Source organism: Microtus oregoni, unplaced genomic scaffold (genome assembly GCF_018167655.1).
Source record: "Microtus oregoni isolate MIOR12 unplaced genomic scaffold, Mior012 000019F_ref0000042, whole genome shotgun sequence".
NCBI classification, from domain to species: domain Eukaryota; kingdom Metazoa; phylum Chordata; class Mammalia; order Rodentia; family Cricetidae; genus Microtus; species Microtus oregoni.
The window spans coordinates 1,429,633-1,443,529 of record NW_024543078.1 but is presented as its reverse complement, the minus strand read 5'-3'; the positions used below and the strand labels follow the sequence as shown (position 1 = coordinate 1,443,529).

At 51.9% G+C, this 13,897-nt stretch overlaps 1 protein-coding gene across 2 annotated transcripts; it reads left to right on the top strand.

The window, feature by feature from the left end:
* Positions 1-6,389: 6,389 nt before the first annotated feature.
* Ppp1r1a (protein phosphatase 1 regulatory inhibitor subunit 1A) lies at positions 6,390-13,759 on the top strand. Of its 2 annotated transcripts, none has more exons than XM_041668821.1 (7): positions 6,390-6,637; positions 9,657-9,717; positions 10,595-10,632; positions 10,942-11,005; positions 11,532-11,696; positions 12,544-12,641; positions 13,087-13,759. In XM_041668821.1, the coding sequence occupies exons 1-7, from the start codon at positions 6,554-6,556 to the stop codon at positions 13,090-13,092; spliced, it is 516 nt and encodes a 171-aa protein (XP_041524755.1). In that variant the 5' UTR covers positions 6,390-6,553; the 3' UTR covers positions 13,093-13,759. The 2 variants fall into 2 exon arrangements, with proteins under 2 accessions (XP_041524755.1, XP_041524756.1); XM_041668822.1 differs by having other exon boundaries at positions 6,397-6,637; positions 11,541-11,696; positions 13,087-13,745.
* Positions 13,760-13,897: the final 138 nt, after the last annotated feature.

Here is a 13,897-nt window from a genome sequence, read left to right as displayed (position 1 = left end):
AAAAGAGTTGAGGCCCAGCCCTGGGGGCACCTGGCCTCCTAATACTGGATAAAACTCCCCTACTCAACAAGAGGGAAATCATGCCTGGCACTGAAAATCTAGCATAATCCATAACTACATTTTTAGTTAGATATCTTTATATCATTGAATAAGTGTAGTTCTCACCCTTTATCAAGGAAACCTCTCTCTACAACAGACAGACCACTGTAAAAAAAATCACAACGGACCAAAATGCAGAGTTGTGGAGTCCACTGATACATCTGCAACCCACCTCCTATATTTAAGGTTCAGGGAACATTTTGGAAGGGAGTGGAGACAGGAAGTTCTAAGAGCCTGAGGAACAGAAGTTTATTGTGTCTCCTAGAAATGTCAGGGAAACTACACCCATGAAGTCTCCTCATGGCTGCCTAAACATGACCCAAACAAGGATGCTAACTAACATGGAAGGGGAAGGTGTTCCTCCCAACACCAGACAAGACTACAGGCAACTAAGGAACACTGAATAGAAGAAATAATCTTCCCCAGAGAGCAGGACACCAATTGTCAACTCTAAAAACATATACATACGAGTAACATGTCTTAGGGTTTCTATTGCTGCAACGAAACACCACGACCAAAAGGCAAGTTAGAGAGGAAAGGGTTTATTAGGCTTACACTTCAGCATTGCTGTTCATCACTGAAGGAAGTCAGGGTAGGAACTCAGTGCAGGATTCTAGAGGTAGGAACTTTTGCAGAGGCCATGGAGGAATGCTGCTTGCCGGCTTGCTTCCCCTGACTTGCTCAGCCCATCTTCTTATAGAACCCAGGACCAGCAGCCTAAGGATAGCGCCGTGCACCATGGGCTAGGTCCTCCCCCACTGATCACTAAATGAGAAAATGCCTTACAACTGTATCTCATCTGGAGCTGGAGAGATGGCTCAGAGGTTAAGGGCTGCTCTTCCAGAGGACCTAAGTTCAATTCCCAACAACCACACAGTGACCCACAAGTGGACCTCGTAGAGGCATTTTCTCAAGTGAGTCTCCTTCCTCTGAGGACTCTAGCTTGTGTCAAGCTGAAACACAAAATTTGTCAGTACATAGTATTATAAAGACTGAACAGATTGTATTTATGCATTATATATGTATGTATATGATATATATATATATATATATATCAACAATTACAGAAAAAGAGGCCATGAATTTGAAAGACAGCAAAAAGATACATTGGAGGCACTAAAGGAAGGAAAGGGAAGGGGAAATTATATAATTATAATTACAAAAAAATTAAAATTATTTTTAAAAGATATAATTCCAAGTCAGATAGTGGCCATGCACACCTTTAATCCCAGCTCTCAGGACACAGAGGCAGGCAGATCTCTGTGAGTTTGAGTCCGGCCTAGTTTACCAAGTGAGATTCGGGACAGGCAGGGTTACACAGCACAGTGAAACCCTTTCTCAAAGAGAAAAAAAAACAATATATATGTATATTTCCAATAATTCCTAGGAAGGAAACTGAATTTGAAACAAGATCTGCTGCCCTCTGCTGGCCCCTCCATCTCTGGGCTGTTTTCTTTACTCCTTGTCTGAGAGGTGCTGAGAAAGACAGAACCTGACAGCCCTCGCCCCAGACATAATGGGAGCAGTCTCGGGTACTTTTGTAAAAGAGAATGAAAATTAAAATTTCAGCTTGTCACTATATTAGGCAGACTTTGTGTGGCTGTAAACAAAACGCCTGTTAGAAATAATTCAGGGATTTTTCAAAGGTCTCATTGATTCTGGCCTGAGCGAGGCAGAAGAGCAGCTTATCAGCAGGAAACAGAGGGGAACTACAACAGAAGGGGCCAGAGCAAGGTGGAGCCCCCAGGGCATGCCACGGGCACCTACCCTGACCACATCCACCTTCCAGGCTTCATCACTTTCCAACAGCCTAATCATATATTTTTAGACTTATTTATTCTTATTTTATGTGTATGTCTGTGTGTGTGATATTGTTTGCACTGTAACAAATAAACCCTATTTGATAATTTGACAGGAAGGAATATTGCTGGGCAGAGAGATGAATATAAAGTGGGAAGAGACGGGAGCTTGGTTTTGTAGAGACAGCATTTAGTCTGAGGACTTGTAGCGACAGGGTACCCCATTCGGTCTGAGGATTTCATAGAGGTGAGAACCAGTGGCTGGCTGCTCTGCTTCTCTGATCTTTCCGCTTTCACCCCCTAATATCTGACTCCAGGTGTTTATCATTAAGACCCGTTAGAGTTCACACGACATCTGTGCACCACACATGTGGCTAACACCCACAAAGGCCAGGTGAGAGCATTATATCCCCTGGAACTGAAGTTACAGATGGTAGTGAGCTGCTATGTGGGTGCTGAGAACCAAATTCAGGTCCTCTGAAGGAGTAACAGGTGCTCTTAACCACTGAGCCATCTCTGCAGGCCTTCTATCCACATTTCGAACCCATCCATGGCTTAAACAATTGATTAGTTCAGAGACCCCTCACAGACACACCTTGAGATGTTCACAATCCAGCCAAAAACGACAAGATCAGCCATCACAGGCAACAAAATGCTGTAAGTGCAATGCCAAAGAAAGGAACAAATCATCACATAGAGGGGATTTGAAGACCTGATTCCCGAGTGCCTGGGCCAGATCAGGACTGTCAGGGGGCATCTCAGCAAGCCAAGAGGGGCATTTGTGAGGAAGAAAGAACAGCATTCCCAGCCCCATCCTCTTCTTACCCCTTATCCTAGGCCTCATGGGACACGAGTACCCATTTTCCCCAGGGCTGAACATGTGGCCCCTGAGAAGGATGTGTTCTCAGAAGGAGAGAGAGGGAACTGCAGCCTGGAAGAACAAACCGCTGTGAATACCTTGGCTCTCAGAGTTTGTCTGGCAAGGTGAGAATGAGCGTGAGACCCTGGGAGCAGAGCTCCTCCTGGATCTGTCTCAGGCCCACAGCAATAAGGTTGCCTCAAGGGCAAAGGGATCCTGGCTGCTGAGGAATTCCCTGCTTCTGTCCTTCCACTCTCTACCCCTAGAAGCATCCTCTTCAAGACCTGTAGACCTAGACCAACCCCCCAGGGTCCTGAGCACTTCTAGACACAGGAGAGAGACCCAGAGTCACTAGCCTCCTGGGCCAGCCTGAGCACAACTACAGTATCTAGGATGGCTGTCCAGATACTGGCCAGACCTTCTCACCAGTCTGTTTACAAGATAAACATGCATGCCCCCCTAGACCTAGAAGGCAACCAGATTGCTGCTGTCATCGTTGGTTAAGAGTGTCCAGAAAAAACTGCCTTGGATTTGCCGTGGGCACAGAGAGGACATGGAGAAGACGCACAAGAGGGACGCAGGCCCCATGAACATAGACACAGAAACTGAAGCTGTGCTGTCACAAGCCAAGAAACATCTGGAAGTAACCAGAAAAAGCAGGAGGCACTCTTCCCGAGTGCCAGGTCCTTCTGACTCCTTTACCTGGAACCTCTAGACTCCGGAAATGAAGAATCCCCACCACTGTAAGCCCCTCTGCAAGTTATACACTGTCACACACACTCTAGAAAACCATGGGACCTCCAGTCACAGCAGGGATAGATGGAAAAGGGGATGCAGAGCAGGGCTAGGGCCCAGAGCTCTCTGTCAAGCTATAACTTTCAAATGACCCCCTCCTGCAGCCACCCTCCCCTGCTGAGAGCCCCGGAAGGAAAGCTGGCATCTGCTCCCCAAGCCACCTACAACAACACACCAGAACCCAGGAGGCCTTGGCCTGCCTCCCTGCTCCTGGTAACCTACCCTCATCCTGTCCTGTAACTAGGAAATTTTCCATCATCCTACCTCCAGGTCAAAGTCATTAGATTTAATCATTAACGGGGGGAGGGGGGAGTGTTAATAGGGTAGAATGATTACCCATGCTGATGTGGACACAGCTGGATGTTAAGAACAGCTGATCTGACAAGCATCGGAGACGCAGGACCTGACTGATAAAAGGCTGGAATGTACTCCTGGTATATCACCCACCCCCACCAGGAGTTCTGAAGGCATCAATAGCCCTTTCCTAGGCCCTGCTTTGGCAAGCACCAAAGAAGAAAACATTCGCAAGCACGCAGTGGATGTAACCCATTTGGGGACAAAATAAGCCCAATCCTCTCGCTAATATAACAGGATTGCCTCTTGTTAAGCCAGTTTCAAGGCTGAGGAAATTAAGCTCAGGGCACATGCACACACCTTCACAGTCACCACTCCATTCGACCTGCGGAAGCTGTGCTGGGGACCGCTCCACCTCCCTCCCGCCAGACAGGCCAGGGAACTCTCTCTTTCCTCTGACCTCCCTGGACACCCTAGACCCTGCCATCACTGCTACACAGCGGCTCCAAGGACCCTCTTATCATCCCCACTAAGCCTCCCTTGGCCCCCACCTAGCCTAGAACTTTCAGAAAAAGGGAAGTCGGAATCTGGAGACTGAGACAGAAACACTGAGAACAGCAAGGCATTCTGGGACTAAAATTTAAGGGAAAGGAATCTAAGTAAACACCCTGCAGAGTGGAATCTCATAAGGGACCAGATAGAGGAGCCCTCACACTGAGGTTGTGCATGGAGACAAGCCAGGAGGCCTCGCACCCCCAGCACTACATCAGATGTGGGCTGCCTCTGGGTCAGCTCCCTTACTCCACGGACCCTCAGCAATGAAGCATGGAGATTCTGACACCGAAAAGGAGGTGGGGGGTGAGCTCCAGTCAGAGGTGGAGATTGTGCCTTCAGGTCCTTCAGTCCAGGACAAGGGGACAAAAAAATGACTCTCTTTAGAGGACACAGTGTCCCTAAGAGTGTGTGTGGGAGGGAGAAATTAAGAGAAAAACAATGACTAAGGCACCCATGCCTTGTCTCCGTTAGGTAGCTTCACCACTTCTTCCGGAACCCCTGCCCTGGGATGTGCCCCACTATCCAAACAGAGCAAAGAGGCTGTGAGAGGGGGCATGGCAAGGAAAGGCGTTCCCAGAGTCTCCGCTACAGTGAACAGCAAATGGAGGGCCCACTGCTGAGTGGCTGCAACCTGGCCTTGCCCAGGAGAAAGCTGAGCCTGCCAGCTGTGTAAAGAGATCCCTAGGGGAAGAGGGGGAGGGGGAGGGCGGCTATTTTTGGAGGAAAGAGGGGAAGGGGCCATGGAAAGCCTTATAGAGGATCCCAGACTGAGGGTTAAAGCTGCCCTCTAGAGTGGGGGGTGGGTAGGTGACCAAGACCCCATTCTCCTGGAGCCATGCCTAAACCTGCGAGGACCCTGCCTCATACATAGATCTAATCTACTGGGAAGTAGAAAAAGATAAGATCTCCTGAGTAAATTGGGAGCATGGGGTCCTTGGGAGAGGGTTGAAGGGAAAGGGAGAGGCAGGGAGGGGAGCAGAGAAAGAAAGAAAGAAAGAAAGAAAGAAAGAAAGAAAGGATTAGAAACTGCTGTCATGGCCCTGTTGTGTGCCTCCTCCGGCACTGGAGGCTTTTCTTCTCCTCTATCTCTGTCCCCTGTGCCTCCTAAATCCATCAGGGGCCCCTCCCCAGTGACCCCACCCTAGTACAGGGCACTCCAGCTCCTATGAGCATCCTTTTGTCCTCACTGGTCCCATACCAACGCAGTACGTTCTCCTCGTGTCCTGTCCCAGTAAAGCATTTTCTTCCTTTGGCCAACAGGGAAAGTGGACACCAGACATCTGTAAACAGTCCTCCCCTCCAGAGGGGCGCCCTTCTCCATCCTGCCCCATCTCATCCTCAAGCTCCCCTTGCAGGCTTTCACCTCCTCTGAAGTCCCATAATGTGGCAAGCAGAAAGTGAAATCTAGTTCGCAAGCAGGATTGGCTTTCACCCCCAGGCTCCTTCTTTACCCTAAATGGCCCGCTCTTCCCAGGCCCTTGGCCCTCTCTCATTCCAGCCATGCTCTTGAGACCCTCCTCAGCCTGCTCCTCCTCTCCCTGTTCGGGGTGTTCCCAAAACTGGACAGGATCCAAAGCCCATACCTGCCCTCCAAGTTTTCACTTCCACTCTAGAGTTTTCCTCAAGGAAAAGTCCTCTCTTAGTCTAACCTTAATCTCTCCTGCTGCGTGCCTAAATGCCCTTTCCACCTTTTCTCTTTATGGAATCTCCTTTACATCATAAATACCATCTTCCTCTCAGACTGCGCCCTTCCACTTCCCCAGACGCTGAAACCTGCCCCAGCTTGAAGAAGTTCTTGATAGCCCCTTTTCACATCTACCTCCTGCCCAGAGTCTAGGATACCTGGATGCCCGCCTGCCGATGGACTACGACAGAGACCCGACCAGGTCTGGCTCTCCAGCCTGAGGGGCCGCGACCTGCGCAGCCGCCAGCGCAGCCACGACGGGGTTAAAGCTCAGGACTTGGGGAGGAGGGGGCCGGGAGGGGCGGTGCGGAGCCAATCCGCAGCAGCACAGTCCCCGGGCCGAGTGGGGCGCGCCGAGCCGGGAGCTGCGAGCCGAGCCTAGCGCCCGGCTAGGGCCGGGGCTGGAGCGCAGCGGAGAGGGAGTCCCGAGTTCCCAGCCCGAGTCCCGCCGCCGCGGTGCCCCACGCCATGGAGCCGGATAACAGCCCACGGAAGATCCAGTTCACCGTGCCGCTGCTGGAGCCGCACCTGGACCCCGAGGCGGCCGAACAGGTATGGGCAGGGCGGGGCAGCGGTACTCAGCGAAGGATTAGGGACCGGGTCATGGAACCTGAATCCTTGCCCAGCCCCCCTGCCTGGCCCCGCACCTCTCCGGGGATGCACTCGCCCAGTTTATGGGGGGTTTCCGACCCCTCCCCCAATGGCGGAGCCACGTCTCCCAGTCAGTGCGGGTCCCTGTGCGGGGTGTCTCCGAGAGCGTCGTTTCCCTCTGCCCTGCCTTGGGGACACGATCCCTCCCCCGCTGGCGACCTTGCGTCCCCTCACTCTCAGTCAACCCCCGGAGTTTCCCGGCTGGGTGTTGGCACTGACCGCCGGGAGAGAGCACAGGGCGGGGGGCGTCAAGTGTGAAAAAAGACAGCTCCGCCCCTCCGACTCATCCGCACTTGGGCTCTGAGTGTGGCACCCAAGGGGATGGAGACAGCGATGGAGGAGCTTTGAGGCGAGGGCGGGGGTCTGCAAGCTGATGTTTGTTCCCTTCTGCAAATAGGAGCACGTGGGTCCTGGGTCTAACTCCTGCCCTTTGGAGTACGGGGTGGGGGTGGGATGTGAGGCTCAGTGCAGTCGACTAGAGCATCTAGGGCTGGGGTCAAGTCACCAAGAGAGCTTGGCTCACGGGGTGGGAGTGCAGGGCCCTGGCCCAGCCTCCTGGCCTGGCCTATTTTTAGCTCAGAACAGCCTGGCAGAGGCGGCAGTGTGTGAGTGAGCAGTGTGCTTCAGCGTCAGTGAGCGTATGGAAAGGCTACTACTACCTGCAGCCTGTCTCTTTGCGCATTCCCTGGCCATGTGGAGACCAACTCCACAGGAGCATCTAGCTCTCTCCAGGCTAGGGCTGCCGCTCACTGCAGAGCTTCCCACCTGAGAGACTCTGAGACCTCTGGGGATGGGTAAGAGGGAGAGATGTTTCCACGTTGCTTAGGCTGATTGATAGAATTGGGTGTGGACAAAAAGGGGACAGCGCATGTGCTCTTTAAAACTTCTGCTCCTCCAGGCAAGGGAGGGCCAGGTACCCGGCCTTCCAGCACCTCCAGAACTCACCTCACACACCTGAGGGAGAGGGGAGATGGGGAGAAGGAGGAGGAGGAGGAGGAGGAGGAGGAGGAGGAGGAGGAGGAGGAGGAGGAGAAGTTGTTCCATGGGCTCAAGAAATAGGACTATGCCCTAAGACAGGAGATTGACTAAGATGACTTCTGACCCAGGAATGGAAGCTCAGGAGTGGGGAGGAACCAGAGGTTCTGAGAGCTGCCTCGCACTGGCAGACAGGATATGACACCTATTTCTGTTTGGTGTTGAGGTGGGAGGAAGGAGGGCAGGCTTACTGATTCACGGAGTTGGGGGCAAAGGAGCATATGTGGGCACGTGACAGTGTTAGGGAGCCAAAGGGGGCAAAATCTGGGGCTCTGCCCACTCTTTTCTAGTCTTCAGAAATCTGTTTCCTGGGCCTAAACGTTTGCCCCCAGTCCTTCCTGTTGTGTTACCAAGTGTGTAGACAAATGTTCCAAGCATAGCAGGAGCTCCTACCCCAGTGGGAAGCTAAGGGCACAGCAGAGTTGGGAGTGGGGGCTGCACCACAACCTTCATATGCCCTTGAAAACCAGGAGAGCTGGGGGCAGAAACAGAAAAGAGACCTGTCTGTTGGTTGCCTAGGACCCAGGGAGTCTGGCTCTCCTCCCTCTGACAATATCACAATTCTCAAGTACTCAGGGTCCTTCAAATCCTTGTCTAGGGCAAAAAAAGTCTGTATGGGACCTGTTCAGCCCCTTGGGCTCCCAATATGGGTGCTGTTAAGTCACTAATCCTCATTCCACCCAGGCTCAGTGACTTCCACTCCTCTCCAGTGACCATCCCAACCCCCACTAACCATCTCACCGCCCCCCCACTCAGTCACAAGGCAAGGAGTCAGATCCTAGCAAAGAGAGGGTCCCACTGCTACACACATGAAGCATCTTGTACCAGGAACAGCCAGAGACAATTCACACTTAATATCTAAACACACACACACACATGTATGGCTCTACTGGGACCTTGAAACATCACTAAAAGCAGATGTCACTGATGTCCCCTGAAGCCCCCTTCCATACGTGCTTTTTTTCCTTTGGGAAGAGACCCTCTGGCTCACACAGGCCCTCCTACTATTCCCACTTTCTAGGCATCTTGTCACCTCCAGCTACCACTGCCAGTGGTGACAATGCCAAGTGATAGTACAAACACATCAAAACCTGATCCTTTGGGTCCTCACTCCTTCCTGCTTCCCCACAGCTGTTTGCTTTACCTGAGAGAACTGCAGGAGCTCTGGAAGGTCTTCCAAACCTTCCCCAGAAAGGGAAAAACTACACCTCCCAAGAGTCAGTGGAATTCAGCAACAGTCAGCTTAATAGCCAGCGGGACAACAGTTAAAACCGCCAGCAGGAGGGAGGCTAGAGCCCAGCTGGATCCTTAGCCACCAATCAGCTTCACACCCCAGTTTCCCCTGGGGCTGGTCAGGACCAAGACCCCTCCTCGCATCCTGTTCACCATTGGGACCACTTCCCCTGTTCCCTAACTAATCAGAAAGCCAGTGTGTCCAAAGCTAAAGAAACCTCATAGTGTTGAGGAGCTGTGGCGGTCAGGGGAGAGGTGTACTCAAACCCTTCTTCCTTCACGATGGGAGAGCCTAAGGGATCCCTTCCACAGACGGGTCCCAGCCCTTCTGCAGACGGGTATGAGCCCACCAAAGGTTAATGTCTGCTTAGGGACTGGACTGGAAGCTGAGGGAAGTCCTCTGACCTCATGTTATTTCTGAACATTGATCCAGGATTGACCAGAAGACAACAGAAATCAGTGCCCAGAGTGGACAAAGCTGTAAGGAAAGCCGAGTAGGGCAAGAGTGGGGTGGGAAGGCAGGCCAGGGAGGGGTCGCATAGACGGCCCAGGTGAACTCCACACGGTAACATGACACTCTTTAGAGATGGACAGAGTTAACCTGAAAGGTGTTCCTGGTGCGCTTCAACCTCTTCCTCCTCCCCTGACACAGATCCGGAGGCGCCGCCCCACCCCTGCAGCCCTTGTGCTGACCAGTGACCAGTCATCCCCAGGTAACCCTGGGACAAGTGCTGGGAAGAAGGGGGTCCTTGGAAGAGGGTGGGTGCTAGAGAGGAAGGGCAGACCTGGGGGTAAGCGTTCACCCCAAGATGGGGCTGTGCTAGGAGAGGAGGGCACTACCTGGTCCCTAAGTCTCCCAGGAACTGGGGTGGTCAACTAAGTGCAGGTTGCTGTGACAACAGCCTTCTAGGTTTCTCCAGCAACTGAGATGTCACTGTCCCCACTTCCAAAGGCAGTGACAGCTGTGAGGGGGAGAGACCGCCTCCATCAGCTGGCATCAGGTCCCGGGAGGAGGGGGGACGGTTTGAAACAGCTCAGGGAGAAAATGGGATTCTGGTCACCAGAGTCCCCACCAAGGTCTGGAAACAGAACAAGGTCTTGGAGAATGTCAGAAGAGCTTGGTAAGTATGCAAAAGAAGTAACCAGGCTAGTCTGAAATCTGGGATGCCCAAGTCTCCAGCTTCCCCACAACTTCCGTAAATGATGCACATGTGTGGGCCTGATCAGAACGAGTTTGGTATTCTCTCTCAGGGAGCCCTGCTCCTGGGAAAGCTCAGCTCTGGCTTTGGGGGTGAAGAGGAGGGAAAAAAGCAGAAGGACCCCAAATCTGCCTTCACAAACGTCAAGGCCTGAGGCCAGGAGACAGGCTTAGGCTACAAGGCCTGAGCCTTGGCAAAGCCAAGCAGCAGTACAGGGGGCTCCAGAGAGAGCAGGCTCCTGGGACAGCTCGGGATGCAGGTGACTATGGAGTCCCTTCTCCTTCAGAACTCAAGTCTTTGGGGACTCCCAGGATTTCCTGCTCTTATCACTGGCTTTGTTGTTGTTGTTTGTTGTTGCTGTTGTTGTTGTTGTGTTTCCGATTTCCCTCAGAGATAGATGAAGACAGGATCCCCAACCCACTTCTCAAGGTGAGCTGGCCCCTCCTACTCAGTCCAGCCTCAAAAGTCAAACCCTGGCCCTCTAGATCTAGGGTGTGGCTCAGTGAGAAAGAGCGCCCACTTAGATATACAGGCCCTGAGTAAGCTCCCCAGAACCCAAAGCAAAAGCCTTGTTCCCCACCAGTAAGGCCTTGATGCTCATCTTACAATCTCCATGCTCAGCCTGGCGGAATCTTCTTTCTCCTGAAACCCACCTGCCCTGACCTCTAGTCCAAAAGCATGCCAAGGCAAAGGGGGTGAGGGAGGACTGGCACCTATCCAGGTTCTGTGTCTTCACAGTCCACTTTGTCAATGTCTCCACGGCAACGGAAGAAGATGACAAGGACCACACCCACCATGAAAGGTTTGGCATCTCCTTTCCAATTTCCCTTCTGCCTGAAGCTAGGGAGAAGATCTAGTAGCCCTGTGCCAGGAACCCTTGGGAGGTCACTGGGTCTGCCTTTATTTGAGTAGAGCTGGTGCTATATGCAGGAGTCTCTTGTAGCCCAAGCCTGAATGCCACCTCCTCACTATGGTAGATAAATAGCACGTGACCTCATCAGCACAGCATGTGGAAGGTGCTGTATTCCTTGACTCCAAACTGAGGCCTCTCTCCTGCCCCTAGGGAGACCATGGACACTAGTACGTTAGGAGTGTCTTGTGTACGTGAAGGCTCTTTCCCTCTCCTACTTGCCTTTGAAAGAACATTTATGCTCCTGTTTCATGTCTCTCGTTGTTGCCCAGTCAGTGTTCCTCCCTGTTTAGGATCTCATCACACTGGAAATTCAAGCACCCAGAAATGTACACAGACCCATTGGTGGGGCTACTGAATTTGAAAGAACTCCCCAAGGGAGATTTTAGGTAGTCATAGTCAATGTTTCCTCCTTTATGCCCCCAAGAGCTCCAGACGATGGTTGAGCATCACCTAGGGCAACAGAAGCAAGGAGAGGAACCTGAGGAAGCTGCTGAGAGCACAGGGACCCAGGAGTCCTGCCCACTTGAGATCCCAGACACAGGCTCAGCGTCAAGGTCGGGTACTCCTGGGATAGCACAAAGTATGTACAAGCCTGGGAGGTGTGTTCCCCAGCCAGCTTTACCCACTGAGGGAAGGGGAGGAGTCACAGCCTGGGAGAGATGGAATAGCAGGCCTAAGGCTCAGTCAAGGACATGATGTATTCCATACATCACGTTTGAATCACTTTGTCTTACTGTAAGCTACCACCTTGGACCACAGATATCTTCATGTGGCTGGGAAATGAGGAAACTCCACCAGGTTGAAAACAGTATTTGGCCCTTCCCCAGAGCCAGGGCTACAGTTCCACCTCCACGACTGGCCAGTTCACCGGCAGAGCTGGTGTCTGTTTCACTGGGGTTGCCTTGGAGTCTTCCAGTGAGTCTGGTTCAGCACGGGAACGCAGAGCTGATGGTGTTAATCCACAGCCACGGTTCCAGTTTGTTCCAGAATTCTTACCATTTCCAGCTATGTGAAAGTGACACATACTGTCTGTTCTGTGTGTCATGTAACACACCTACCTGGCAGAGCATCCTGCAATCAAACACATGATTTTTTTCTGCAGTCCAGTGAATGGTTACACTGAGTGGGATCAAAGCAATTCATGTCAGGCTTAGCCTCACCTGAGTTTATGCTCTAATTTTAGTTTTAACTTTTTAGAGGGTTTGGTGGTTTTGTTTTTACTTTTCAATCCCTGGCTACGGGGGGGGGGGGGGGGGGGTAGTGAGCTATCATAGTAACTGACCAACTGACCAGAGGCAGTTAGATCTACCCTACCAATGGCAGGGTAGATCTGTACCCAGTGGGTCTTGGGGGCCCCTTCTCAGCAGCTGCAGCCCCTGTATAAGGACTGGTTCTCCCTCCACCACCCACCCACTTTCCCTCCCTAGAGCCTGCAGCATCCACCCCCAAGATTCAGGAGCAGTGTGGTGTGCAGCCCAGCACAAAGGACCCCTTGCCACCAGCGGATTCCCAGGGAGCCAGCTTGGTAAGCCCCATGGGCTGGGCTTTGGGCCAGCAGAAGAGCAGGCTGTAGGGCCTAGAGTTTAGAGCCAGAAGTGTAGACAAAAGAGCAGCGTCAATCAGTCACTGAAAATTTAACCTTTGTGGTACGAGCCCAAATATCCCTTCTGACAAAGAGAGACGGGATTAAGTGGCTGCAGGGAGGATCGAATGGAAAGTTTGTTATGTATGCCTTCTGGAACAGGTGATGAAAGTAGGCCATGGATTTGATTTTATTTTTTAATAAAGGGCAGGTGGAACCAAAGTATTATGGGCTGAGAGCAGAGATGCTTCCCAAACCCTGACTAGAAGAGAGGGCTCAGATGAGATTAACAGCAGCAGCTGCCTCTGAAGGTAGCCAGTTGGGCTGACCAGAGGGAAGGATGACCCCATGGCCCGTCGGTCACCTTCCCTTTCCTCCCCTGCAACAGGTCTGAAAGGAGTTGGCATCCCGGAATCGCCACTGCGGTGTGGAAACTCATGGACACTGGATGTTCCTTAATCTCTTGTTTTTAAAAGTGATAAATTTGGTGTTAGGTCGTTGGTGCTCTTTTTTCCAGCCTGGGGATTCCTTCCTTCCTTAGCTCTTGTCTGCACTCCACAGCCCCCGCTCTCAGGACTAACTAGGGGAGGAAATAGGAAAACTGACAGAAGCCTAGATTTTATGTTCATAAAGAGAAATGGGAGTCTGGAAGTCAAAGAGCACCTCAGTGCTTTCTTTCCTTACTGAGGAAAGCTCTGCCCACACAGAAGGGTTGCACTCTGGGAGACTGCAGGTCTGAAACAGAAGCCCTGACAAGCTGGGCGCCCTGCGCTGTGTCTCCCTCTGCTGGACATAAGTAGGAAGTGCACCTTGTCTCTAGACCCTGAGAAGAAAGTATTTGGAATTATCTGGCCTCCATCCAATTCTGTGGCCACTATTCCTTATTCCAACCTGATAGGAAAGACTGTCTGAGAACTCAAGTGTCTAGAAACCCAATGGGCCACCTCTTGTCCTTCATCCTGAGGCCAGGGTAAGACTAATACCGTGCACAGGTGGAGAAATGGCTTCTGATCCCAGTCAGGCTTCTCATGATGCTGATTCTGCTTTTCCCAAAAAAATTAAAGAGAGAAAGGAAGAAGGCAAGATTCTTTCACCCTCTTTGCTGCATCAGTGTGCCACAGCCTGGGTGGTGCCGCAGATAGCCTTCCCCTGGGCCTCTCTCCATTCTCAAGGAGTTCTAACTCAGAAGATGACACGTG

What these genes read in the sequence shown, in the direction of transcription:
- Ppp1r1a (XM_041668821.1), top strand. Translation starts at nt 6,554, where the DNA reads ATGGAGCCGGATAACAGCCCACGGAAGATCCAGTTCACCGTGCCGCTG. An exon ending in ACCCCGAGGCGGCCGAACAG is followed by an intron (nt 6,638 to 9,656) that starts GTATGGGCAGGG and finishes CCCCTGACACAG; the next exon opens with ATCCGGAGGCGCCGCCCCAC. An exon ending in GACCACACCCACCATGAAAG is followed by an intron (nt 11,006 to 11,531) that starts GTTTGGCATCTC and finishes TTCCTCCTTTAT; the next exon opens with GCCCCCAAGAGCTCCAGACG.